Source organism: Podarcis pityusensis, assembly GCF_964106645.2.
Source record: "Podarcis pityusensis genome assembly, chromosome: 4".
Taxonomy (NCBI): Eukaryota; Metazoa; Chordata; class Lepidosauria; order Squamata; family Lacertidae; genus Podarcis; species Podarcis pityusensis.
In genome coordinates, this window is record NC_138027.1 from 28,335 (window position 1) to 54,690 (window position 26,356).

The 26,356-nt window shown below is 51.3% G+C and overlaps 1 protein-coding gene and 1 long non-coding RNA gene across 5 annotated transcripts in view; one reads left to right on the forward strand and one right to left on the reverse strand.

The window, feature by feature from the left end:
- The window catches only part of LOC308475511, a 39,525-nt gene extending 17,756 nt beyond the window's left edge, over nt 1-21,769 (reverse strand). For 2 of the 4 annotated variants that reach the window (XR_013985277.1, XR_013985279.1), the window contains exons 1-3: nt 21,581-21,769; nt 20,485-20,585; nt 205-273 (exon numbers count right to left, since the gene is read on the reverse strand). This is a non-coding gene — a long non-coding RNA (uncharacterized lncRNA). Of the gene's footprint in view, nt 1-204; nt 277-20,484; nt 20,586-21,580 lie in introns of all 4 variants that reach the window. The other 2 variants (XR_013985278.1, XR_013985280.1) reach the window with 2 other exon arrangements.
- A 481-nt stretch (nt 21,770-22,250) lies between these two features.
- The window catches only part of LOC308476340 (apical endosomal glycoprotein-like), a gene marked incomplete at its 3' end in the record, with an annotated part of 4,443 nt that continues 337 nt past the window's right edge, over nt 22,251-26,356 (forward strand). The window contains exons 1-10 of the mRNA XM_081003882.1: nt 22,251-22,512; nt 22,729-22,830; nt 23,260-23,433; nt 23,521-23,649; nt 24,039-24,172; nt 24,251-24,317; nt 24,413-24,529; nt 24,631-24,780; nt 25,792-25,874; nt 26,085-26,353. Coding sequence (XP_080860008.1) covers nt 22,470-22,512; nt 22,729-22,830; nt 23,260-23,433; nt 23,521-23,649; nt 24,039-24,172; nt 24,251-24,317; nt 24,413-24,529; nt 24,631-24,780; nt 25,792-25,874; nt 26,085-26,353 — 1,268 coding nt within the window. The 5' untranslated portion in view covers nt 22,251-22,469. The remainder of the gene's footprint in view (nt 22,513-22,728; nt 22,831-23,259; nt 23,434-23,520; nt 23,650-24,038; nt 24,173-24,250; nt 24,318-24,412; nt 24,530-24,630; nt 24,781-25,791; nt 25,875-26,084; nt 26,354-26,356) is intronic.

Below are 26,356 nucleotides of genomic sequence, written 5' to 3' on the forward strand. Positions count from 1 at the left end.
CTTTGGAGAAGGCAGGCTGCACCTCTGGAAAGGACCAGGCCTTGTGGAGGTGTAGAGACTGTGCGGTCTTACCGATTTATAGAAATAACTAGGTATTTCCCACCGTTCCCTTTACTCCTTACTACTAAGAATCTTTTCCAGTGGATGGAAGTGGACTTAGGCAGATGTAGCATTCAACATTAAGGAATAAAGCAGAGCCCATACAGGCAACCCACCTTTTGCAACTGCATGGAGATGTCTAAGAGCTGCTTTCCTTCCCCTTTGGCTGCCACACTGCTGGGTGGATCAGGTGTTTGGTTAAAGGAGCTGTTTGGATCTTGTGTCAAAAGATCCCCTTTCCCCCTCTCGCCCCACAAGGCAGCAGCAGGAGGGCCCCTCTTCTCCCTCCCTTTGTCAGGCGAAACTTCCCCCTTCCTTCTCCTCCCCCTTTTTGGGAGCAGGAATTCAGCACAGCCCATAGAGACCTGAGAAATAACAGGGGGGCGAATTTTTTCCAGAAGAACTGAAAGAGGGGTCCGTGTAAAAAGAGGCACCAAGCTCAAATTAACGTGCAAGGAATAAGGTAACTCACAGGAAGTGAGGCTACTTTCCCATCATACAACTAACTTTAAGGAACGCTATTTCTGTTTCTTCTTTCTGAAGCCCTTTCCAAAGAAAAAGGATGGTATACAGTGGTACCCCGCAAGACGAATGCCTCGCAAGACGGAAAACCCGCAAGACGAAAGGGTTTTCTGTTTTGGAGGCGCTTCGCAAGACGAATTTCCCTATGGGCTTGCATCGCAAGACGAAAGCCCATAGGGAAATGCTGGCGGTCGGGAGCAAAGACTTTCGCCCACAGCCAGCCTTCAGAAGAGGACCTCTTCTGAAGGCCGGCGGGGGGCAAAAGTCTTTGCTCCCCCCCCCCTGCCTTCCCCCCCCCGCCTGCCCCGGGCGATCTTAAAATGCTGGCGGGCGGGAGCGAAGCGTTCGCTCCTGTTACCGGAAAATCCGAGGGCTCCCTTGGACAAATGAAGACACCGACCAGGGCAATACAGAGCAAAACAGCAGCCAGTAGGCTTGGTCTTTATTGAAGAAAGACTGTCGCGACAGGGCTCCCACCGTCCACGAGGTGAAGCAAGATGGAAGCCCGGAACAATGGGAGACCCCAACTTTTATTAACCACTAATCCCCTTGACTACACCCCCAGAATTACATCATATATACATCATGATTTTATTAAAGAACAGGAGGAGTCGAGGAGGAGCTACCCAGGTAATCCGAGTATCCTGACACCCGGCAGGGACCACCTCTCCCCCTCCCCACATGAGTCATTTCCATAAACAAAGGAATGAGCGAAGTCTTCCTGCCCCCTGAGGGGAATCCGGTCAGGGTCCTTTGTCGGAGTCTGTATTGAATACACTACCGTATGCAGTTTATTGTGTTCCTGATAGCATTTCGTCTGAGCCCTTCCCGATGGTTATCAAGGTTGCCCCGCCATCCGGAGAAGGGCCGTTGTGTACGTGACTGCGCGGTTCAAGGCTTATGGCCGATCAATCCCAGCTCACCCCCCTTTGATAGTCCTTGTAGTATGCAGTGAAATAAAAGTGGTCCGGTGAAAATCCATGGTACGGCTGATTTTTGGTGAATTTGTAAGGAATATAGTCACTGAAGTTCAAAGTACTTTCCTCTTTCGGAAACAACTTGCAACATTTTGATTAGATCAGTCATGGTCCATTGAACTCGGAAACAATGAATTGGGAGCTGTCAAAAGGTGAGGGAACAGACGCTCGCAGCCTGCAGTACCAGCGTGGCCGCCACAAGGGGCGCTGTTCGATAATGCTGATTGGTTGAGGCGGCCGCTGTTTAGCCTAGAGTTCGGTCGTCCGGTCTACTCTCAATAAAGATAGAGCGGCGCGGAGCGCTAAATAGAGTGTTGTCAATGCAGCGCTTCCTTATTTACGGAAGGCTTTTAAGAGATGGCCCTCTAAAGAGACATCTCTAGGGTCAGGGAGGGGAGATGCGTGTGTGTGTGTGAATGTGGTGCTTGTGCGATACAAGTGTTAATGGAAGGGGGGGTGGTTTCCGGCGACAGTTCCCCCCTTCGGAGATAAGATTGCGAAGGCAGGGAAGCCGCGCAATCCTTTTCTCCGCACAAATCAATAAAAGTTTGACATGCCATACCTAGAATCCAGATTCTGGAAGTCCTTTAAGGGCCCCATTTCGATGGGGTTCGTCTGGGTTCCTGATGCCGGTGGTCTGTAGGTGATAGTCGACCGCGAGCGAGGGGTTGGAAGGCAAGAGTCGCAAGCTTGACAGCACATCGGGAAGCAGTGGATCGCGCAGCAGAAAACAGCAATACAGATTGTCAGAGTAATGAGGACCAAAAGTCCGTTCCCTAGGAGTTGTTTTATCCAGCCAGACCCAGGTAGCCAGCTCCACAACTGGGTATCGGAGAGTCCTTCATGTTGGATGTCTTTAAGTCCGTCCGTTAGTTTATGGATGTTGTTAAGATGCCCGGTAATATTAAGGGTTTGATCAGATACGTGTGTGCAGCATTCAGTCCCGACAAGGGCACAAACGCCTCCAGTCGAGGCGAGAACGTAGTCCAAAGCAAGGCGGTTCTGTATCGAAGTCTGCCTGACTTCCGTTAACTCTGTCAGGATAGCTTGGGTAGCCGCATTGGACTCCTCCATGAAATTTAACAGGATGTCCGTTAACTTAAGGATATCGACGTGGTTGGAGCCGGCCCCATATGCGGGAAAGAGAGCCCGACCATAAGTTTCACTATTGGCTGCTACGTCGGAGAGTTGTGACAAGTCTTTTGCCCTCTTATTGCGCCTCCTTCCGGAGGGTAGATCTTGGGTGACCCGGACTCCAGGCAAGATTAGACCGAGATAACAAGTGCCGCGGGAGTGGGGGCTGGCCCATACATAGCCGCGGTGGCCGCAAACCCAGAACAACCCCTGTAGGCACGAGTCTATACGCCCGGTGAGGAAGGTACGGAAGAAACACTGGGAGACCGGGGAGGGGCTCCAGGAGTCGGGTAAGGTCATAACGCGTTTCCATGCGGACATCAAGCTGGGTTGGATAGAGGGGTTACCTTGGTGCCACAGGGTGATCCTCCCGTTTAGAGCAACGTCAATGGTGTACTTACAGGTGCTGTCGCCGATGACCTTGTCGTTCCCGCTGAATTTCCGGCAAAGGTCGCCTGTTGTGGGTCCGGTTAGGTGGATGTACTGGTGTGTCAGATTCACCGCAGTCAGGTTCCAGGATTGCACATTAGCAGAGAGATGTTGTTGTAGGGTGAGAGGTACTCCAAGAAATGGTATGCCACTGTAGAGGTGTGAGGGGGCATTGGCGCAGATCCAGCACTCTTTGGTTGCTGTCTGTTTTGCAATTTGAGAGATCAGTTTTACGTAGGTGTTGGAATGCCAAGTGGACAGAAAGTCATTATTTTGAGGGTTTTCGGATATTGACAGTTCCCCCCTTTGTCGAGGTGCAGTACCGGGGGGGTGAAGGGGGTCTTGACGGAGTAGGTAGGTGAGGTTTGTGGTGAGGCCCCCGCACCTTTGGGGTCCGGTAGTGTCCCATTCTGCCGGAGGCATAACGGAGTAATGCCAGCCCTCGAGGTACGCTTTACCGTCCCAAGCGGAGGCGAGTCCGATGTCCCAGACGCAGCAGTACCTCCGGAGGCAAACTCCTTGTAGGATGGTTTGGCGGGGAGCGGAGTCTACTCGTTGGCAGTAGAATCCATGAATTAGGTGGTCTGTGGGGTGATTCCGGTCAGTATAAACTGAGTCACCACCCCCGTTGTCTATAAGTGTCCAGTTCAGAGTTTGTTCGAGTGTGCCATCAGAAAAGAGTACGTAAGATCCATTGAGGCAGTGGGCTCTGTACCAAGGGCCATCTGTGGTGAGGGTGAGTCTGCCAAGTGGAGTGTAGGAGGGCGAGCGAATAAAAAGTTCCCAGTTTTGGTGAGTAGCGAGGGTCGGTAGTATGGAATGTCGAAGGAGAACGCGGGTTTCGGGTAGGCAGAAGTCAAAATCTCCTAGGCGGTCTGGTGTCCCTCTTTTCACCATATCAACGATTCCAAAGTCCAGATATTTGTATTCAGTTTGTAATCCAGGGCATGAGATGTGAGTGGTTATGGTGTGTTGAGAAAGGGCAGATGTGATAGAGAGGATGAGGAAGGTGGGTACAGTTGTTGTCATTGTGAATAGCGTTGTGAAGCGGAGCTGTCAAACAGTGGAGTTGTCAAACGTGGAGCTGTCAAACCGTGGAGCTGTCAAATGTGGAGCTGTCAAACTGCCGAGCTGTCAAATGTGGAGCTGTCAAACTGCCGAGCTGTCAAATGTGGAGCTGTCAAACTGCCGAGCTGTCAAATGTGGAGCTGTCAAACTGCCGAGCTGTCAAATGTGGAGCTGTCAAACTGGCGAGCTGTCAAATGTGGAGCTGTCAAACCGCGTGTGTTTTACGGAGTTTGAGACGAATTGGGGGTTGCTCGTCCTGATTGGCTGCCGGGATGATTTCGGAGGTCCAAGTGGTTGACGAATGTGGTGGGTCCGGTCCGGTCTGTTGGGCCCGATATGTGCCCCGATCTGGTCCGGTCTGTTGGGCTCGATTCGTGCCCCGATCTGGTCCGGTCTGTTGGGCTCGATTCGTGCCCCGATCTGGTCCGGTCTGTTGGGCTCGATTCGTGCCCCGATCTGGTCCGGTCTGTTGGTCGTCCTCTGTATCGGTATCGCTGTCTGGCGGTCGGTCTGGGGTGCAGTATGGTGGGTCGTCAGAGGGAGGCTCGGGTGGCGAAGCGGGTTTGCAGCGGGTGTGATGTAACCAGGCTGTCTTCTCTGCTACCTTAACGGAAGTTGGAGTGGTTAAAAGTACTTGGTAAGGGCCCTCCCAAGTGGGCTGTAGGGGTACCTTATGGTAAGTTTTCGCTAGTATCCAATCGCCTGGTTGGTACGGGTGGATGTTTTCATCTAGAGGAATATTTTGACCTGAGGCTGCGTATCTGTGAAGATCAATGAGTTGTTTTTGGAGTTGTATTACGTATCTAGTTAACTCTGACTCGCCCACCTCTAGTTCTGATGTTGGAAACTGGGTGTTATATACTGGGGAAGGCCGTCCGAATAGTAGTTCGTAGGGAGATAGTTTGAGATTTCCGCGGGGGCATGCTCTTAAGTTATGGAGGACTAATGGAAGGGCATTTACCCATTTGATGCCGGATTCTTTGCAAAGTTTTCCCAGCTGAGATTTAAGCTGCTGGTTCATTCTTTCGACTTGTCCGGAGGAAGGAGGATGGTATGGGGTATGTAATTTCCATTTGATTCCGAGGGCAGTAGCAATTTGTTGGATTATATCTGATGTGAAATGTGAACCCCTGTCGCTGTCTATGTGCCTGGGAACCCCAAAGCGAGGTATGATTTCTTGTATCAGAATTTTTGCAACAATGTGCGCAGTTGCTCTGCGAGTAGGGAAACATTCTACCCACCCAGTCAACTGGTCTATGATTACTAAAGCATGTTTGTAGGCTTGGCACGGGGGTAGGTCTATGAAATCTATTTGAAGGCTTTCGAATGGGACAAAAGCCCATGGTCTGGCCCCTGGCGGGCATCTGGCGGTATGTTTTGGGTTAAAACTCTGGCAAGTATGACAATTCTTTACGGCTGCCTTAGCGGCAAGTGTAAGACCTGGGGCATACCAGCAGCGTTGCATTGTGTCGATAAGTTTCTCCCTTCCCCAGTGGGTACGTTGATGGAGAACTCTCAAATGTTTAGGTACCCATAGCTTGGGCATTATGAGTCTTTTATCCGGATAATACCAAATGCCATTTTCCAAGTGAGCCCCTTGTTCTTCCCATACTTTAACTTCTTCTGGGGTTGCAGTCTGGTACATCTCAGTAAAATTTATATCGGATAGAACTTGTGGTCCCTGGAACTCATTGTCTGTGGAGAGGGGCTCGAGGGCTGCTTCTTGTGCTGCGCTGTCAGCACTTCGGTTCCCAGTTGAGACCGGGTCCCTGCCTTTCGTATGTGCCTTGCAGTGTACTACTGCAATAGCCTCAGGGAGATGGATGGAGTTCATAAGGCGCTGTACTAGGGATGCGTGTGCGATTTGGGTACCTGCAGCAGTCAGAAACCCTCTCTGTAACCAGATTTGTCCGGTGGCATGCACCAACCCGAAACAATACTTAGAATCTGTGTAGATAGTGATCCTCTTGCCAGCCCCTAGTTCGCAAGCTCTGATCAAAGCGATAAGTTCAGCCGCTTGTGCGCTGTATTTTGGATTGACAGGTCGTGCTTCTAGAATGTCACTATGAGTAACTACGGCGTACCCACTTTTCCGTTGCCCTCCCACAACTTTGGAGCTCCCATCAGTGTATAAGATGAGGTCAGGGTTCGTTAAAGGGAGGTAATCGAGGTCTTCTCTGGGTTTTTCGAGGTGACGAACTATTTGAGAGCAGTCATGATGCGGTGTGCCATCGTCGGGGAGGGGCAGAAGGGTCGCGGGATTCAGGGAGTTTACTCTCTTGATGGTGACGTTGGACGGACTGAGGAGAATGGCTTCGTATTTGTTTAGGCGTTGTATCGTGAATCGTTGGCACCCTTGTAAGCTAAGTAAGGTAGCTACAGCGTGGGGAACGTTCACAGTTAAGTCGTGTCCCAGGACTGTTTCTTGCGCCTTTTCTAAAAGTTGGGCTGCCGCTGCTACAGCTCTCAAGCATCCCACGTTTCCCAGTACTGTAGTGTCAAGTTGAAGGCTGTAATAAGCTACAGGCCTGTTCCTCCCCTGGAACGGTTGGGTAAGGACACCCGAAGCTACTCCCTTGTTCTCATGTACATACAAAGAGAAGGGTAGTCTATAGTCAGGGAGTCCGAGGGCGGGCGAGGATCTTAGTTCTCTTTTAATAGATTCAAAGGCTTCGAGTGCCTCAGCGGACCATTGTAGTTGGTCTGGGGAGTTATCATGTGTCATTGCTGTAAGGGGGCGGGCGAATTCTCCATAGCGGGGGATCCACGCCCGGCAGAATCCGCTCATCCCTATGAATCCTCGGAGCTGCCTTTTTGTTTTAGGTAAGGGTAGTTTTGTTATTGCCTCAATTCGATCCGTAGTTAAAGCGCGGGTGCCCTCTCCCAGTATGTGACCAAGGTACTTGACCTCCTTTTTGCAATATTGTATCTTTTTCGGGGATACCTTATGTCCCTTGTGTGCTAGTATGTTTAGGAGAGTTATGGTGTCATTTTTGCAGGATTCTAGGTCACGCCCACAGAGTAGGATGTCGTCTACGTAGAGCCTCAGAGCAGAGCCTCCTGGCAGGGTCACATCTGCTAAATCTTGATGTAGTATGGACGAAAAAATTGCTGGGGATTCTACATACCCTTGGGGTAACCGGGTCCACGTTAGTTGCCCTGCTTGCCAAGTGAAGGCGAAGAGGAATTGGCTTTCGGGATGTACGGGGATGCTGAAGAAGGCAGAGCATAGATCTATGACAGAGTACACCACAGTTCCCTCCGGAATGGTGCTGAGGAGATGGTGGGGGTTGGCAACGACGGCATGCCTCGGAATAACAAAAGAGTTGATGAGTCGAAGATCCTGTACCAAGCGCCATTTAACTGGATTGGTATTAGGCTTCTTGACGGGAAGTAGGGGGGTATTGCAAGGGGAGGCACATGGGACTAGAACTCCCATTCTCAAGAATTCGTCGATCATCGGGGTGAGTCCTTCAATCGCCTCTGGGGGAAGCGGGTATTGTTTAGTGCAAGGGAAGGGCAAATCGTGCCTGTAGTTTACTTTCACCGGGGTTGCAGATTTTAAAAGTCCTACCGAGGTGGATTCGGTTCCCCATAAGGAAGGGGAGACATTGTGTATGAGTTCGGGCGGAAGATCAATGTTGGTATTTTGGGCTTCCTGTAGAACTCCTTGGAAATTAAAGATGGACTCATTCGGCATGTGTAAATAAATACCTTCCTGACCACATTGTATAGTGGCATTTAATTTGCAGAGCAGATCCCTCCCCAAGAGGTTGACGGGGCTAGAAGTTAGCAGGAAAGTGTGTTTTACGGATAGAGGTCCAACGGAGACATTTGCGGGTTTAGAAAGAGGACAACTCCGAGGAATTCCGTCCAGTCCCATTACAGTTCTGGTCTCTTCCCCGGGGGCTAAATGGCTGTTCGTGAGGGTGGAGTATGTGGCTCCGGTATCCAAAAGGCAATTATAGGATTGCCCATCAATTTGCATAGTGCAGATGGGATCGGAAGAAGACAGTTGTAAAACCGGGCAGAGGAAAGAAAAGGAGGCGGGATCTGCTTCTGATTGTCAATGCGGTTGGTATTCGTCCATTACCATTTCATGGGCTGTATTAATGGTGCGGGTGGCTGTTTTAAAGGGATTCTGAGGATCTGGAGTGGGGTTCCTGGGTCTTGGTTGTGGAGGGGGAGGACCCGCACGATATTGCGTCTGGGTCATGGGTTGAGGGTGTCCATATGGGAAGTTCGATTCCCTGGGTTTCGGGTGTAGGGGTTCCTGATAATCTGGTCTGTAAGTTTTAAAGTCTCTATAGTCAGGCCTAGGAATTTCTGGTAGGAGGGGGCAAAATCTTCTTATGTGCCCTACTTCCTCGCAATTGTAACAAACGCGCCGGTCTCGAGAGTCGGGTCCCTTTGGTTTGCTTTTGTCTTTGTAAGGGGGAGCCGCTCCTGCATAAGCTAACACTCGCGGAGAGTCGGGTTTCTGATCTTTCTTCCTCCGCTCGTCTCTGGAATTAAAGACTGACTTGGCGATGGAAAGAATTTCGGTTATAGTCTTTCCGTCGTAACCCAGGTGTGAGTTTAGGGCTTTCCTTATATCTGCAGTTGCTTGGTCCTTGAAGAAGCCTTTAACTATGACTTCATGTTGAGGACTCTCCGGGTCTATCCCGCCCCAGGTTTTGATAGCAGAGACTAAGCGGGTGTAATAGTCGGACGGGTGTTCTTCAGGCCCTTGGAGGACAGCTTGGACTTTTGTCCAGTTTACAGTTCGCTGACCAGCAGCTTTGATTCCATCTAAGATGGCCTTTTTGAAAATTTTTAAGCCCCATATGCCGTTGTCTGTGTTATAGTCCCAGTCAGGGTCATTAAGTATCATCTGTGCGGTCAGTGGGGTCATCGAGGCGGGACGATTTGGTTGGTAGCCTTCTCGGGTTAGAGCCTCCCCCGCCTTTGCTAGTATTTCTCTCTTTTCTGCCTCGTTAAAGAGGGCCCCAAGTAACATATGCACATCTGCCCATGTAGGGTTATGAGTAGAGAAAATGGTGGCCACCTGGCGGTGGCATTTGTCAGGGTCGTCCCTTAAAGAGGGCATCTTATCGGACCAATTCATCAAATCCGAAGTAAGGAAGGGCTGATGAGTAAAAACCATGCGAGGTGGGTCTCCTGCCCTGACTGGGGGTATGGGTAGTGCTCGCAGAGGGAAAGCGCCTTCTATTTCCCCGTTCTGCAGATTATCTCTGTTCCTAGTTCTGCTGGAGACGGGTCCCTCTCTTTCTCCGTTTAAAAGTTGCCCGTTAAGTAAGGGTCCGAGATCCAAGCCTACTTGGTTTTCCCCTAAGATGGGTGTGCTTAAGGATGGGTCGGGCAGTGAGGCATTCGGTATGTTTTGAGAAGGGGCAGCAGCGGGTGGGTTTATGACGCTTCCTGTCGGTCCCGCACCCCCTTCACCAGATCCTGTTCTGTTCCCCGTCCCGGGTTCTGGCAGTCGGGGAGCCCGTGGTTCGGGGTAATAGAAGGGAACGAGAGTCCTATCCAATTGTTCTTCTTGGGCTCTAATCTCGTCATATGGAGGGGGTCTGGTTGGTTTTAAAACAGCCATCTGACGGACAACTTGGGACTGCTGTCGGTGAAATAGTTCGCGGGCTTCAACGAAAATATTTAGGTAGTATAGTTGTCGGGGCTTCTCGTCGGCTAAATGGGACTTAAGTGCTTGCATTCTTATGAGGTTAAAGGAACCATGAGGCGGCCATTGGGAAGGTGGTTCCAGGTGGTGGGTAAGAGCGACCCACGAGATGTTACAGAGGTCCCTCAGTTTGGATTTTGAGAGTCCCCTTCTCCCTCTCAACTCCTTCCAATTGAGGAGGACAAATTGCAGAGGGGTATCGGAGTCCTCTTCAGAGCGGCAAGGCTTCCTCGAAGCCTTGTCGCCAGGAGGAGTCCAGTCAGAGTATTGGGAAGCGTGGGCTCCCATTACTCTATTCTACAAGAACGGGGTTTTGCGGACGATGTGCACTACAGACAAGAAGACGGACAGACGAGGGGAAAACACAAAGACAAGGGGAGAAGATAAAAAAAATAGTGTTCTTTCAGTAATTTAGGTACCTCAGTTTATTCCTACTGAACTTAATCCTGCCTGCTATCGAACCATAACTAACCTATCATCAATAATTCTCAAACATCAACCTTGAACTCACGGGTCTCTCTCTCTACCCGATGCACAAACAAAATCCTCAAATTCTACTGCAGTACTGCCTCTACAACTGGTCCTAGTGTGGGGCCCCAATCCGTGAGCCACCCCTTCTACCCTCCACGACAGCCTCCTGCCTAGCCTTTGAGACTAAGTTCGGAACCCCTACTGGACGCTTGCGCAATGCAGTGCCAGATCAAGGTCCGAGAAATTGAGAGTTTGGAAAGGAAACAAACGACCTTGCGTTCTCACGTACCCGGGTCATCCCTAACAAAGGTCGCCGGGCAGGAGGGGCGGCTTCGTTTGCATAATTAGACGAGAAAGAGAGAGAGAGAGAGATGTTTGGACGGACGCCTCTGGACGACTCCGATAGAGGAACGTCAGAGAAAAAGACAATAAAGGGCCACGCTTCCCCGGACTCAATTCCAAGACGGGAAACGGGGGAGAAAAGGACAGATAGGTTAAGGCGTACCCGGACGACTCCGAGGGGTGACGCCGGAAAACAGCAAAAGTACCACAATTTCCCCGGACACACTCCGCGTAAGAAATTGAGGGGAGAGACAGAGAAAGGTGTTGACGTTCCTAGACGACTCCGAGGGGTAACGTCAGACAGTAAAGCTCCGCGATTTCCCTGGCCACTTTCCGAAAGGGGAGAATCGGGGTAGAAAAGGACAGAATTTTTTGAACGTACCCGGACGACTCCGAGGGGTAACGTCAGAAATGAAAGAAGGAAAGTCTGGCTGTCGTGGGGACACTGCTTCTCCAACCCCCCCTCCCAATGTGTTTTACTTCAAACCATACTCACGTTCGAAGATGTCCCCCCGCAGATCCCGGGATCCTTTTCTTTTAGCCGGCTTTACCTCGCCTTTGCTCTCCCTGGTCGGGCTTCCGGTGACGGTTGATTACCGCCCGCAAAGAAGAGGCAAGGAGAGGAAGAAGGATTCCTGGGCTAAGGTTGCCCAGCGGCGCCCGATCCCCTCTATCTCCCCCCTCACCTTCGCAGGAGAACCAAGTGTCCCAGAGCACGGTCGCCAATACTGTTACCGGAAAATCCGAGGGCTCCCTTGGACAAATGAAGACACCGACCAGGGCAATACAGAGCAAAACAGCAGCCAGTAGGCTTGGTCTTTATTGAAGAAAGACTGTCGCGACAGGGCTCCCACCGTCCACGAGGTGAAGCAAGATGGAAGCCCGGAACAATGGGAGACCCCAACTTTTATTAACCACTAATCCCCTTGACTACACCCCCAGAATTACATCATATATACATCATGATTTTATTAAAGAACAGGAGGAGTCGAGGAGGAGCTACCCAGGTAATCCGAGTATCCTGACACCCGGCAGGGACCACCTCTCCCCCTCCCCACATGAGTCATTTCCATAAACAAAGGAATGAGCGAAGTCTTCCTGCCCCCTGAGGGGAATCCGGTCAGGGTCCTTTGTCAGAGTCTGTATTGAATACACTACCGTATGCAGTTTATTGTGTTCCTGATAGCATTTCGTCTGAGCCCTTCCCGATGGTTATCAAGGTTGCCCCGCCATCCGGAGAAGGGCCGTTGTGTACGTGACTGCGCGGTTCAAGGCTTATGGCCGATCAATCCCAGCTCACCCCCCTTTGATAGTCCTTGTAGTATGCAGTGAAATAAAAGTGGTCCGGTGAAAATCCATGGTACGGCTGATTTTTGGTGAATTTGTAAGGAATATAGTCACTGAAGTTCAAAGTACTTTCCTCTTTCGGAAACAACTTGCAACATTTTGATTAGATCAGTCATGGTCCATTGAACTCGGAAACAATGAATTGGGAGCTGTCAAAAGGTGAGGGAACAGACGCTCGCAGCCTGCAGTACCAGCGTGGCCGCCACAAGGGGCGCTGTTCGATAATGCTGATTGGTTGAGGCGGCCGCTGTTTAGCCTAGAGTTCGGTCGTCCGGTCTACTCTCAATAAAGATAGAGCGGCGCGGAGCGCTAAATAGAGTGTTGTCAATGCAGCGCTTCCTTATTTACGGAAGGCTTTTAAGAGATGGCCCTCTAAAGAGACATCTCTAGGGTCAGGGAGGGGAGATGCGTGTGTGTGTGTGAATGTGGTGCTTGTGCGATACAAGTGTTAATGGAAGGGGGGGGTGGTTTCCGGCGACACTCCCGACCCCCAGCATTTTAAAATCTCCCTGGGACAGCAGAGACTTCTCTGCTGTCCCGGGGAGATTTTAAAATGCTGGGGGTCGGGAGCGAACGCTTCGCTCCCGACCCCCAGCATTTTAAAACGCTGTTCCGAAGCGGGGCGGGGGGCGGGAACACCTTCTGAAGGCGGGCGGGGGGCGAAAGTCTTTGTCCCCCCTGCCTGCCTTCCCAGGGGCTTTTAAATCGCCCCGGACAGCGGAGAAGTTCTCCGCTGTCCGGGGCGATTTTAAAATGCCGCCCGCCAGCATTTTAAGATCGCCCGGACAGCGGAGAAGTCCTCCGCTGTCCTGGGGTTTTTTAAAATGCTGGGGGTGGGAAGAAAAGCCCTTGTCCCCCCCCCCCCAGCCTTCAGAAGAGGTCCGGGGACAGACTGTCCCCGGACCTGGTCTGAAGGCGGTTTCCCTAGGAACGCATTGATTGATTTTCAATGCATTCCTATGGGAAACCGTGCATCGCAAGACGAAAAACTCGCAAGACGAAGAGACTTGCGGAACGAATTAATTTCGTCTTGCGAGGCACCACTGTATAACCTCTGGAAGGGACCCCAAGGGTATCCAGTCCAACCTGCTGCAATACAGGAACATGCAGGAGTCCCTTATGGGGAACAACCCCGCAACCTTGGTTGTGCAGCAAATATTGCACTCTTAAATGGCACTTTGAAGGCTATTTAGGTATAGTTCAGGGATCCACACCTCTCCTGGAGCTGCAAGTTCAGCCATGAAGAAAACATGGCCATTCACTATTATTGACTGGAAACAGAGGAAGTGCTGCTTACATCCTCCTTGGGAGCATTTCAACAGTCAGGAGGAGCCCTGAATCCTTCAGGGTGATTATACATATTCTCACCCTGACCCTGACTGAAATATACTCAGAGTCGCAAAGTGATTTCATGCTCTTTATTCAGCTCATAGTGGTGAGGAGGAATGAATAAATGTCCCCTCACAGTATCTGCTTTATATACATTATTTACACAATGGGCTGCACATGATTGGCTAATTCTGGAATTCTACTGTAAGCCAATCAGGTTGTGGATTCACTTCTATCTGGAGCAGGATTGGGTGGTTCCTGCCAACCAATCATACTGCTGCATTGTTCTAGGACCAATCAGACTGCTTCAGTTTGGATCCTATTCAACTCAGTACATAACACCCCTCCCCTCTAAGTTCCAGTCCTGCCCGGGAGGTCGCATTCATAGTCCTCAAGGTATGCCGGCGGCCTACGTGTGCGTTGTGGCCTGGGGTGTTCCCTGGTCCGGGCTCCGGGTTCTGGCTCGTGTTCCAAGGATGCTGGCTGTGATGCGGCTGTTTGGTCTGGTGCAACCGGCTCGCTCAGTCGTGGTTCTGGTTCCGGTGTCCTTTCGGCCTCACGGGTCCTCTCTGTATTTACTGATTCTGCCTCTCCTGCTGGCCCCTCCTGCTCTATGGGCCTCACTGCCCCGCTGTTCCCTTGGGACTCCTCTGACCTGTCCTCCTCCTGGTTTTCTCCCGGGAATCGTCGCCGTATCTGGTCGCAGTGGCGGCGCCAGCATTGCCCCCCATCCGTTAGCACCTCGTACGACACGGGGCCAGTGACCCTGGTGATTGTGGCGGGTACCCATGCTGGGCCTGCCCCAAAATTCTTTGCGTACACTGGGTCCTGGGCCTCGAAGGTCCGGGGGTTCCTGCCTTCCCCCACCACTACCTCATCCTGAGCTCTATCGGGGTGAAGGCGGTCCAATCTGATTGCAAGGCGCCGACCCATTAGTAGTTCAGCGGGGCTCCGGCCAGTCGTTGAGCTGGGGGTGCTGTGCTGTGCTAGAAGGAATGTGGCAAGGCGGTACTCCCAGTCCCCTTGCGTCATGCGGCGAAGGGTGTCCTTGGTGGTCCGCACCATGCGTTCTGCTTGGCCATTGGTGGCAGGGTGGAACAGCGCCGAACGGATGTGGCGGATGGCGTTCTGCGCTGTGAAGGTTTGGAATTCTCCTGACGTAAATGCAGTCCCGTTGTCTGAGACGAGAGTGTCAGGGAGCCCGTGGGTTGCAAACAGCCTGCGTAGTACCCGGATGGCTGCGGACGTGGAAGTGGACGGTACCAGTGCGACTTCCAGCCATTTGGTGTAGGAGTCCACCACTATGAAGAATGTTTTCCCCTGAAAGGGGCCAGCGAAATCCACATGCAGGCGTGACCATGGTGCTCGGGCGGACTCCCAGGACTGGACTGGGGCCCTTGGGGGATCTGGGCGGGATTCTTGGCAGGCCTGGCAGTGTTTGACCCAGGCCTCTATCTCTCCATCGATCCCCGGCCACCACACATAACTCCTGGCAAGGGCCTTCATTCTTACTACCCCTGGATGTGTCTCGTGTAGGGCTGTGAGGACCCTTTTGCAGAGGGGCTGGGGAACAACGACTCTGCTTCCCCATAACAGGCACCCCTTGTGGGCCGACAGTTCATGTTTGCGGGTTGTGTAGCCGGCGAATTCTGGCCCGGGGCTGCTGCTGGGCCATCCCCTCCACACCCAGTCCAGGACCCGGGAGATGACCCTATCTTTCTTGGAATGGTGTGCAACTTCTTGTGCCTGAATGGGGCGGTCGGGAAGCAGCTCCAGGCTCATAACCTCTTGTGCAGGTGCTGGGTCAGGGCCTGTTTCCGGTAGTGGTAGCCTGCTGAGGGCGTCCGCATGGCCCATCGCCTTCCCAGGTCGGTGAATCAGTGCATACTGGTAGCTGGCAAGGAAAATTGACCACCTGAGGACGCGAGGAGACAGCACTTGGGGGGTCTGCTTTTCGGGGGCAAACAAGCCAAGCAACGGCTTGTGGTCAGTCACCACGGTGAAGGGCCGCCCGTACAAGAAATCATGGAATTTTTTTACTCCCTTTACGATTGCCAGACCCTCCTTGTCGATTTGCGAGTAGTTCCGCTCGGTTGTGTTGAGTGTCTGGGAAAAGTACGCCACCGGTACCTCTCTTCCATCCGGGAGTTGGTGCCCCAGGACAGCTCCAATGCCATAGGGTGAGGCGTCACATGCTAGCACCACCGGCAGCCTCTCGTCGAAGTGTGCCAAGACCGAGTTTGAGACAAGCAAGTCCTTGACTGCCTGGAATGCGGCCTCCTGGCGCTGGCCCCACACCCAAGGGGCCCGCTTGTCCAGGAGTCTGTGTAGGGGCTCCGCTACCGCCGCCTTGTGGGGAAGGAAGGAATGGTAAAAGTTCAATAGTCCCAAGAAGGCCTGAAGTTCAGTCTTGCTCTTGGGCGCTGGGGCATCACAAATGGCCCGTACCTTGTCCCCAGTCGGGTGGACCCCTTCTGCGTCCACCATAAATCCCAGAAAGTCCACCTGAGGCACTCCTAGTAGACATTTTTCCCGCTTCACCTTGAGACCCGCCGTCTGGAAACGGTGCAGAACGGTGCGGAGGCGGTCCTCAAACTCCTCTGGTGTGGGGCCGGCAATCAACACATCATCGAAGAAGGGGGTGACGCCAGGAATCCCTTTAAGGAGAGAGTCCATTATATTCTGGAATATGCCTGGTGCCACGCTGACACCGAATTGCAGCCGCTTTACCCTGAACGCTCCTCTGTGCGTCACAATCGTCTGTGCCTCTGCTGTGGCCTCATCTACTGGCAGCTGTTGATATGCTTGGGCCAAGTCCAGCTTGCCAAAAATTTTCGACCCAGCCAGGGTGGCAAGGACATGGCTGACCACTGGCACTGGGTATGCGTGGGCCGTGAGGGCCTTGTTTATGGTACATTTGTAGTCTGCGCAGATGCGGACCGAACCATTAGGCTTGACGGGTGTGACGATTGGGGTTTTCCAGGGAGCATTAGGCACCGGCTCCAGCACTCCTTGCTCTACGAGTCGGTCCAATTCCTCGTCTATACGGGGTTTCAAGGCGAACGGGACCCGGCGGGCCTTGAGCCTGACCGGTCGTACTGCGGGGTCAAGCTGTAGCGCAATGGGGGGGGCCCGTATACTGTCCCAATTTCCCATCGAAAACCCCTGGAAATTCCTTGCATATGGCGTCCACGTCCACTTGTAAGCTAGTGTGGTTCACCCCGGTGACAGCTAGCCCCAGTGGTCCAAACCATGCCAATCCCAGTAAGCTAATGTAGGGGCCCTTGACCACAAGCAAGTCCAGTTGCCGCGTCCGCCCTCGGTATTGCACCCTGAAGGTCCCCACCCCCATTGTGGGGACCTTACGTTTCTGGAAGTCCCGGAGGGTGAATGGGGCCGGCCTGAGTTTGGGACCCCCAGTGGGACACAGTTTCCTTAAGGTCCTTGCCGAGATTATGGATAGAGTTGAACCCGTGTCAAGCTCCATGCGGCATGGGGCCCCCTCTATCTGTACCTCTACATAAATTTTCTCTACGTTGGGGTGGGGCAACTGGTATACCTGGAAGTCCGTGAGCTCCGTCGAGTTGCCTTGGTGCGTTGGGCCCCGGGACCTGGGGCTCTTGGATTGGTCATCTGATGCCTGGTGTCGGGTGGGCCGAGCCCGACACACCCGGGCGATGTGTCCCGATTTTCTGCACTGCCTGCACTCTGCGTTGCGGAAACGGCAGGTCCTCCTCTCGTGACTCTCCCCGCAGCTTGCGCAGTTCCCTCCTTCTCGTCGAGGCAGCTGTGGTCTGTGCGCTGCTTGAGTGCGCTGCTGTACTCGGTGCACCTCCTCCCTGTCGGATCCTGAGTCGTCGGTGAGGTCTTCATGGTGGACCCTCGGTTGGGATGGCAGGCTCGGCCGTGCCTCTTGGGTCGACCTCTCGGCAGCTTCTGTTGCCAGGGCCTCCTCCAGAGCGACCTGGAACGTTAGGTCCTTCTTAGCGTAGAGGCGTCGTTGCAGCTTCTCATCCTTCAGGCCACCGACGAGGCGGTCACGAAGCATGTTCTCCAGCTCTGAGAAGTTGCAGAACCGGGCGGCTTGGCGGAGAGAGGTCACAAACCCAGTTATGGTTTCCCCAGGGGCTTGCCGCTTTGCGTAGAAGGCATTTCGACGAGCCACCACTGAGGGCTGCGGCGAAAAGTGCCCCTTCAGCTGTTCCATTATTGTTTTGTATGGAACAGTAGCGACGTCTTCAGGCGCAAGGAGAGCCCGGGCAATTTCAAACGTCTCCTCTCCGCAGACGCTGAAGAATATCGCCCTCTTCTTGGCGTCTTCTTCGTCGGTGACCCCTTTGGCTTCTAGGAGGAAGGTGAAACGGGAGGCGTACGCTTCCCAGTCTCCAGATGCTGGGTTGAATGGCGAGAAGCTGCTGTTGGCTGCCATTCTGAGTTCCTTGTGCCCCGGAGCTGAAGCCTGGATACACGGTGCGAGGCAGCGGTGCGGCAGTTGGCGGTGCTGCGGTGCTGTGTGTGGCAGTCAGCTCAGCGGGATCCCACCCTCGTCGCCAGTGAAATATACTCAGAGTCGCAAAGTGATTTCATGCTCTTTATTCAGCTCATAGTGGTGAGGAGGAATGAATAAATGTCCCCTCACAGTATCTGCTTTATATACATTATTTACACAATGGGCTGCACATGATTGGCTAATTCTGGAATTCTACTGTAAGCCAATCAGGTTGTGGATTCACTTCTATCTGGAGCAGGATTGGGTGGTTCCTGCCAACCAATCATACTGCTGCATTGTTCTAGGACCAATCAGACTGCTGCATTCTGAATCCTATTGTTCTAGGACCAATCAGACTGCTTCAGTTTGGATCCTATTCAACTCAGTACATAACACTGACCCTACACAAAGCGTTCTCTCCATCTACCCCTTCTGCCTGGAAGTGTGTACAAGGAAGCCTACTCATTTCAGGAACCAAGCCTGACTATCTACTGCTGGAAAATTCCACCTTTAGTTGCAGACATGGAACTGTTGCATGTCACATGTCTGTTTACATACCAGCACAATTTGCTGGGAACTTCTGTTGTGTGTACAGTGGTACCTCGGGTTAAGAACTTAATACGTTCTGGAGGTCCGTTCTTAACCTGGAACTGTTCTTAACCTGAGGTACCACTTTAGGTAATGGGGCCTCCTGCTGCCACCGTGCCCCTGGAGCACGATTTCTGTTCTCATCCTGAAGCAAAGTTCTTAACCCGAGGTACTATTTTTGGGTTAGCGGAGTCTGTTTGTCCTGATTTATGATTAATAAATCCATAGTTGTGGTATGCTTCCACAAGCCTCACGCCTATTCTGTGTGTGCAGTTCGCTCGGCTGATATAGTGTGCCCTGGCTTTGAATCCTGGGTTGCTGATTCACATCGGAGCAGAGGCAGATGGATCTTCGCAGCTGGACAGCTGGAAGGAGACGATCCAGCTGGGGCTAGCCAGCTATCCTTGCGACCCTCTGCATTGTTGAATGGTTTCTTTAAATGTAAAGGTTCATCACTGTTCCACCCGATGTGTATGTCTTTAAGGGGCCAGAGCAAGGGCCAGAGCAAGATAATGAGACCCAGCTTTACAGCTGTGAAACATAGCAGGTGCTGCTGAGTTGTATTGATTAAGCTGTGTTGGCAATTGGGTGTAGTATATAAGGAGCAGCACCTAGCTCTCCCATTACCCTGGGGGATGGGTTGGTGTTTGGGTCACGTTTGTTTGTTAATATATTTAGTGTAAATGGAGTTTTTGTTTTTGTAATTAAAACCTTGTTTAAGCTATTTTTGAGTCCCTTTTTAATGCATGGTCTCCCCAGCAAGCTCTCTGCAGTGCTACCATACTGCAAAAAGCCAACAACTACAACTAACTTAAAGGAATGCTATTTCTCTATCTTCTTTCTGAAGCACTTTCCAAAGAATCGTATGATGGTGGGTGAGTGGGTGAGTATATATCGTGAAGGGACCCCAAGGGTCATCCAGTCCAACCTGCTACAAGGCAGGAATTTGCAGGTGTCCCTTACGGGGAACAACCTCACAACCTTTGTGTCCACAGCACAGCTAGCTGTTGCACTCTTAAATGGCACTTTGAAGGCTATTTAGGTATGGCTGAGGGATCCACACTTCTCCTGCAGCTGCAAATTAAGTTACGCCATGAAGCACACCTTGCCATCCTCTTTTGCTGACTGAGAGCAGAGGAAGTGCTGCTTACAGCCTCTCCAGGAGCATTTTGACAGTCAGGAGCAGGCCTGAAGTTCTCGGGGTGATTGCACATATGCTAACAACATTTATACCTCCAGGCAAAGGACAAAACATGAGCCTACTCTGAAGGCTCATAAATGTAGAAAGTGCTTTTATTCAGAGCACCTCTCTTAACATTGCAAGTTGCTGCAAGTGTCCAAAACTGGTGCGAAGTTGCTGGTTTGTAAATATTAATTATTCCTACTTTATTGATCTGAATTACTCAAATGGCTTTTAGTGCTGGCCACTACAGCAGGGGCTGATCCCTATTTATTCTTGTGGTGTTCAATTCAGAGTGTCTGTTTAAAAAATCAAACAGAAAGCAATGGAGGGTTGCCGTTAAGGCTGGGGGGAAGGGGCAAACTCGGTCTTATAGACCCAAACTGGGTTTTGGGATGCTCCATTAGACAAATCAGCCAGCTCACTGCCTATCTAATTCACTGGGCATTCAAGTATTTGCTTGCAAATTATCTTTTTTAATTTATGCCTTTTCCAAAACATTTATCTTAAGATGTAATGTGCAAGTGTACCACTTTTGGATGCTAATTAATCTCCGCTTGGATTATGTGGATAAATTGATAGGTGAAAGAATCGGTGCCTTGAGTAATTACCTGGTTAAAACAATGGTTCATCTGAAGAAATTAAGTTTTCAACACATTGCTTTGTCACCTTTAGATAGCCTAATAAGAAAAGGAATTTTTACTGTGCTGGTTAGCGGGGACGAGGCCAAGCCCCATTTGGGTGGGTGTGATATATCTGGAGTGGGGTTGTTTAAAAATGTTCTTAAGTGTTATATGTTAATTTGTATTTCTATTTTTTCCCCTATTACCTTCATGCCTGCAGCTGACTTTTCCTCCACCTCCTCTTCTCCGTTCCTCAGGCGAAGCTTCCTCCTCTTCAGAGAAGAAATTCATCAGAGCCCATACAGACCTAAGAAATATCAGTAGGGTCGATTATTTTCACAAGAAGGGAAAGAGGGGGTCCACGTAAAAGCAGATATATAATATGTCAAGCACAGATTGAAGAAATAATAAAGTGGGAAAGGAGCCTCCCTTCCCTGTAAGCCATCATACGACTAACTCGAAGAAACATGTTTTCCCCCCGTTTATTCTTTCTGAAGCACTTTCCCAAGAATCATATAATGGTGTATATAGCCGGAAGGGACCCCAAGGGTCTTCCAGTCCAACCCGTTGCAAGGCAGGAATCTGCGAATGAACCACAAGGGGATTGCATTTCATAATAAGTGAAGGAATTAGGATCTTGAGGAATTACCTGGTTACAAAAACACTGCTTAAAGCAGTGGTTCATCTGAACAATACATTGTTCAGATACAGTTTTCAATACATTGCTTGGTCACCCTTGGTTCGGCTCACAAAAGCGGCCTGAGGGGGAAAGCAATGGAGATCTGAACTCACAGCCAGTTACTCTGGAGTTGCTGTAGCCAAGGGGAGCTTCCCCGCCCCAATTCGAATAAATAAAAATACTATACTGTTAAGGCTTAGGGGGGAAGAGGCCATGTCCCACTTGGGTGGGTGTGATTAATAATAATAATAATAATAATAATTTAACATTTAACGATAATAATAATTTATTACTATTTCCCAGTCCCCAACAGAATATTTTTAAAAAGATAAAACATAATATACTACAAACACCCCTAACCCTTTTCTAATAACAATTATTATAATAACAATAACAATTTAAAAATTAATGATAATCATAATTTATTATCCTTCCCCAGCCACTGTGGGCTCCTCCCAACAGAATATTAAAAACGCAACAAAACATAATAATTACAAACTTCCCTAAGCCTTTTATAATAATAATAATTTAAAAATCAATGATGATAATCATTTCTAATTATTTCCCACCCACTGTGGGTGGCTCCCAGCAGAATACAGTATTAAAAACACGACAAAACTTACCGTACAAGCTTCCTTCACCTAAAGGGCGCGGGAAACGCCGAGGAGAAACAGCTGAGGAGAAAAGGCTGAGGAGAAAAAGCGCCAAACGGCTGGCCCCGCCCACAACCCGACCTGTGATTGGCCAAAAGGCCGACCTATTGCCGCCGAGATTTTTATTGTTGCTGTGGCTGCTCTGCGCGTGCGTTGAGCGAGGGGGTCCTAGGGGGGCCGTTTGGACGAGGGCAACGTGACTGGAAAGAGGGAAACGGACCGGAGGGGGGAAGAAAGGGCAGAAGACGCGCCACCTCCGCCATTTTGGTTGAGGGCAGTGGGGCCTAGCCTGGCCGTTGGGTGGCGCTGGTCTCCTTCGTGAGGTGGGCGCCTCGTTGGGGGTCCCTGCGGAGAAGGAAGCCGGAGGGCCCCCCCCAAATCCCCTCAGGGAGGAGTCCCAACAGTGCCTGAGGGGCCTGGTTTCTCCTTTTTATTATTATTACATTATATTGTATATTATTAAATATAATAATAATAATGATGATGATAATAATAACAATAATTTATATTTTATATATATATATATATAAAATCTTATAGTTAAGGTTTATTATTATTATTATTATTATTATTGATTATCCTCATTATAAGCATTCTCCTTTTTCTCCTCCTCCTCGCAGCGTTTCCCTGAGTGCTGCTTCCAGGCTCCCTGGCCCAGGAGGCTTTGCCAGAGCAGAAGAGGCGCCTGGGAGCCCAGGGTAGTCCCACAAAGTGGATTCCTGTGGGCCCCCCGGCGTCCTTTAGGGTGCAGGGACCAAAGTCCTGGTTTCTGCCTCCGCCCCGCCGGCCTTTTGCCCGCCTCGCCCTGCGGGCGCGCAGATAAGTTGAGGTCGAAGTCCTGCTGGGCGCTGCTGGGAGGATGGCACGCCTGTGGGTGCTGTGGGGTGCCCTGCTGGGCTGGGGTGAGCCGGGGGGGCGAAGGGAGATGGGGGCTGCGAATCCTGTCCCTCTCTCTCTTCCCTCTCTCAATTCCCAAAGTCCTGGGAATTATAGCTCTGAGCAGCGGGTTGGACTAGATGACCCTTGAGGTCCTTCCATCTCTCCCATTCTAGGATGCTCACTGTCTCTCTCACACTTCCTCTCCTTTTAATGGCACTTTCCCCCTTTTTCCCCCCTAGCTGGGTCTCCATTTCCTAGCTGGGGCGCCTATGGGAACTCAAGCGTGAGCACCTGCAACTTTGCCTGCGACCGCTGGGATTGCTCTGATGAGAGCCATTGCGGTAAGTTTTGGCGTCACCAAAGGAATCGGGGAGACGTGTCTCGATTCCCCTTGCAGAGAGTGATTTAACCCATCTTGACATCCCTCAAAGCACCCTGGGAACTGTAGTTTCCTATGGAAGGAGAATATTCTGCACTGCCTTTCCAAGGAAACTCTGGGAGTTATAGCTCTGAGAGGGTCTCCTTGGGAAACTGAACAAGCTACAGTTCCCACAATGTCCCCCAAAGCACCCTGAAAACGATTGCTTGCTCTGGGCGTTGAGGGTTGCGATTCCCTTGACAGAACTACAGTTCCCAAGCCCATTTCTCTTCCCAGGGAACTCTGGGAACTGTAGCTCATGGGGGGGAACAGGGGTCTCCTAACAGCAATTGGTGCTCGGAATGCTGGGAACTGTAGCTTGCTCAGGGCACCTGATTCCTTCTCCTTCCAGGCTACCGGAATGGGCTGGCACTGCCAGGTGCCGCCTTGGCCTGCGACTTTGAAGGCACCACCTGCGGCTGGGAGGACGTCAGCACGTCTGGGTACCGGTGGCACCCAGGGCGGGGCGGAGGCTGGGCGCGCGGCGCCAACCCCCCCTTCGACCACACGCTGGGCACCAACCAGGGTAAACGTGCTTCATTTGAAGGGAGGGGAAGCATTGCTTAGCGGTTAGAGCACCCCTTTGACCTGGCGCGCCCCGACCTCCCTTCAGGCTGGTACATGAGCACCTCAGAGCAGCGAGCCAAGCCGCCTGCCGCCCCTGCCCGACTCCGCTCCCCGACCCTGAGCGACGCAGCCTCAACCTGTGAGCTCCGCGCCTGGTACAGCATGGCCGAGACAGGTAAGCTTGGGGCGCTGGCGGTCAGAAATCCAACAGGTGCAGAGCCACCTGCTCGGCCTTTTCCCTGGTGCGGTGGGGGAAATGCCGCCTGGCCCGGTTCTCATAATTGCATATCAATATTACATAATACGTTTCTAAACTGCAGGATGTATCGTATCATATAATTAGTATTTATTGATTTCCAGACTACTGACCAACCTGGTAGGGTCGGTGTAAAGAAATACCATCCTGATCATTCTTATCTTGACATTTACTGATGCCCTGCTTCCTGCCCCCATTGGGGACTGATAAAAACGAGAGCGGCTGAGACGAGATGGCAATCTGCAATCCTCACCAGGGTCAGACTAGATGACCCTCGGGTCCCTCACCCCTCCTCCCTTCCCCTGCAGGATTCAACGGGAGCTTCACATTGGAGTTGAGCCATGGCGGCCACGTTGTCCCCCTGTGGCGAAGCCCCACCTCGTCCTCTGGTGCCTGGCGCCCCCTGCTGGCCTACACTGGAAGAGTCCGTGGCGCTTTCCAGGTGGGTCTTGGGCTCCTCGCTCTCCCCGGCTGGCTCCTTCTCCGGAGCATGTCAAGAGCGCTGCCTCCCCCTCCACAGGTGACCTTCTCCTCGGTGGCGAGCGTGGCGCTGGACGATGTACAGTTCAGGAACTGTGGCCCCCAAAGTAAGGCTTTCTTTTCCGCCTCCTCAAAACCCTGCCAACCAGATAGACTGCCTCTGGGCTTGGAGGCTCCCCATTCACCGTCCCAACATTTCCAGGTCCCCGGAGCTGCGCCCCAAACGAGCGCCCGTGCCTGCCAAGAGGCTGCGTGGCCCCTGCCCGCCATTGTGATGGCACCGAGGACTGCAGCGACGGCAGCGACGAACAGGGTTGCGGTGAGCAGTCGGGGCCGGGGGGGGGGACATGGGCGCCACCGGAAGGGGGGAGGGCGGAAAAGGCACCTTGGGACCCCCCCTCACCTGCCTTTCTCCCCCAGAGACCTTCCTCTCGTGCCCCTTCGAGGAGGACTGGTGCAGGTGGACAGCGGGTGCCAACCAGAACCTCTCCTGGGCGAGGAACTGCAGCTCCCTGGTGCCGTCGTCCCCAGCCCGTCCCACCCGCGACCACACCACCAATACGCCAGAAGGTGGGTGCTGGTTGTTAATATGTAGAGGATGCCAGCAAGGCTGAATCTTTCCGTAAAGAAATGATTTGAATCAAGTCTTACCAACTCGCGGCATGTGCAGAGTTCTGCACCTCCAGGAGCTCACAACTATCTTTCTGAGCTCATTTATACGTGGGGGGGGGCATGATATTGACATAGATAGAGATCATTTAAACAGAGATAATTTATACGCAGAGATACACATAATAAATAGCTCTGTTCCATGAGCATAACTATAGGCATATATGTGTATAAATATAAATAAAATGGATGTGTATATATGTGTGTGTGTGTGTGTGTGTATGGATGTGTGTGTGTGTATATATATATATATATATGTGTGTAAATGAAATGTGTATTTACATATGTATATGCGTTTGTATATAAATAAATAAATAAATAATATGGATATATGGGTATATGTGTGTATAGATACGCGTGTATAGATTTATAAATATAATTGATATATGCATATGTGTGCATATATAGATATAGATATAAAATGAATATCTATATGCAATGTATGTGTTTTTATAGATGACATAGAATCATAGAATTCTAGAATTGCAGAGTTGGACGGGACACTTCAGGTCATCTAGGCAGGAATCTTTTGCCCAAATTGGGGCTCGAACCCACGACCCTGAGATTAAGAGGAGAAAACCAGCCAGATGGGCGGGGTATAATAATAATAATAATGTATCTGAAGAAGTGTGCATGCACACGAAAGCTTATACCAAGAACTAACTTAGTTGGTCTTTAAGGTGCTACAGGAAGGAATTTTTTTATTTCAATAATAATAATGGTAGAGTCTATTAATGGTAGACTCTGGTACTCTACCAACTGAGCTCTACATATATTTATAGATCTTGTGATTGTATAACAGAGCTTTACAAACTTTTTACGTTGGGGTCACAGTGACAAATAAATCTTGATCTTGGGGTGGCATTTCGCTGGCCGTGCCTCAGCTCCCTCTTTCGCTCTCCTCTCTCACAGGGCACTTCATCTACGTCGCCGGCGCCCAGCGAGGCCGAGCTGAGCTGGTCAGCCCCACCCTGGTGGTGAACGGGTCCTGCCATGTGAGTCCCTTATAATAATAATCATCATCATCATCATCATTTACGATTTATTATTTGTGAAAATATGGGAGGAGGTTATTATCATCGTTTAGTATTTGTTTTCTACGGAAATATGGGCCAGTATTGATTATTGAATATGAAGAATTTCGGCCGCCCCTGTACTGGTGAACGGCTCGGACCCTCGGCTCTAGCGCTACGTTTCCCTTCCAGCTGGTGCTCTATGCCCACCTGCACGGGTCGGACACCAACCGCCTGAACGTCTACTCCCAGACAGAGACGAAGAGGGAGCTGATCCTCAGCCGTGCCGGCGACCTGGGCGACTTCTGGTTCCGCCAGGAAACCACTTTCAACGGCACCGAGGACTTCCAGGTACCCCCAGTCTCTGTAAAGGCAGAGGAGCACTGCTGGTGCCAGGAATTTGGCAGCCGTGCCCTGACTTCAGGGTTCGACATTCACCAGGCATTTTTGGCGCCAGGTTGGCC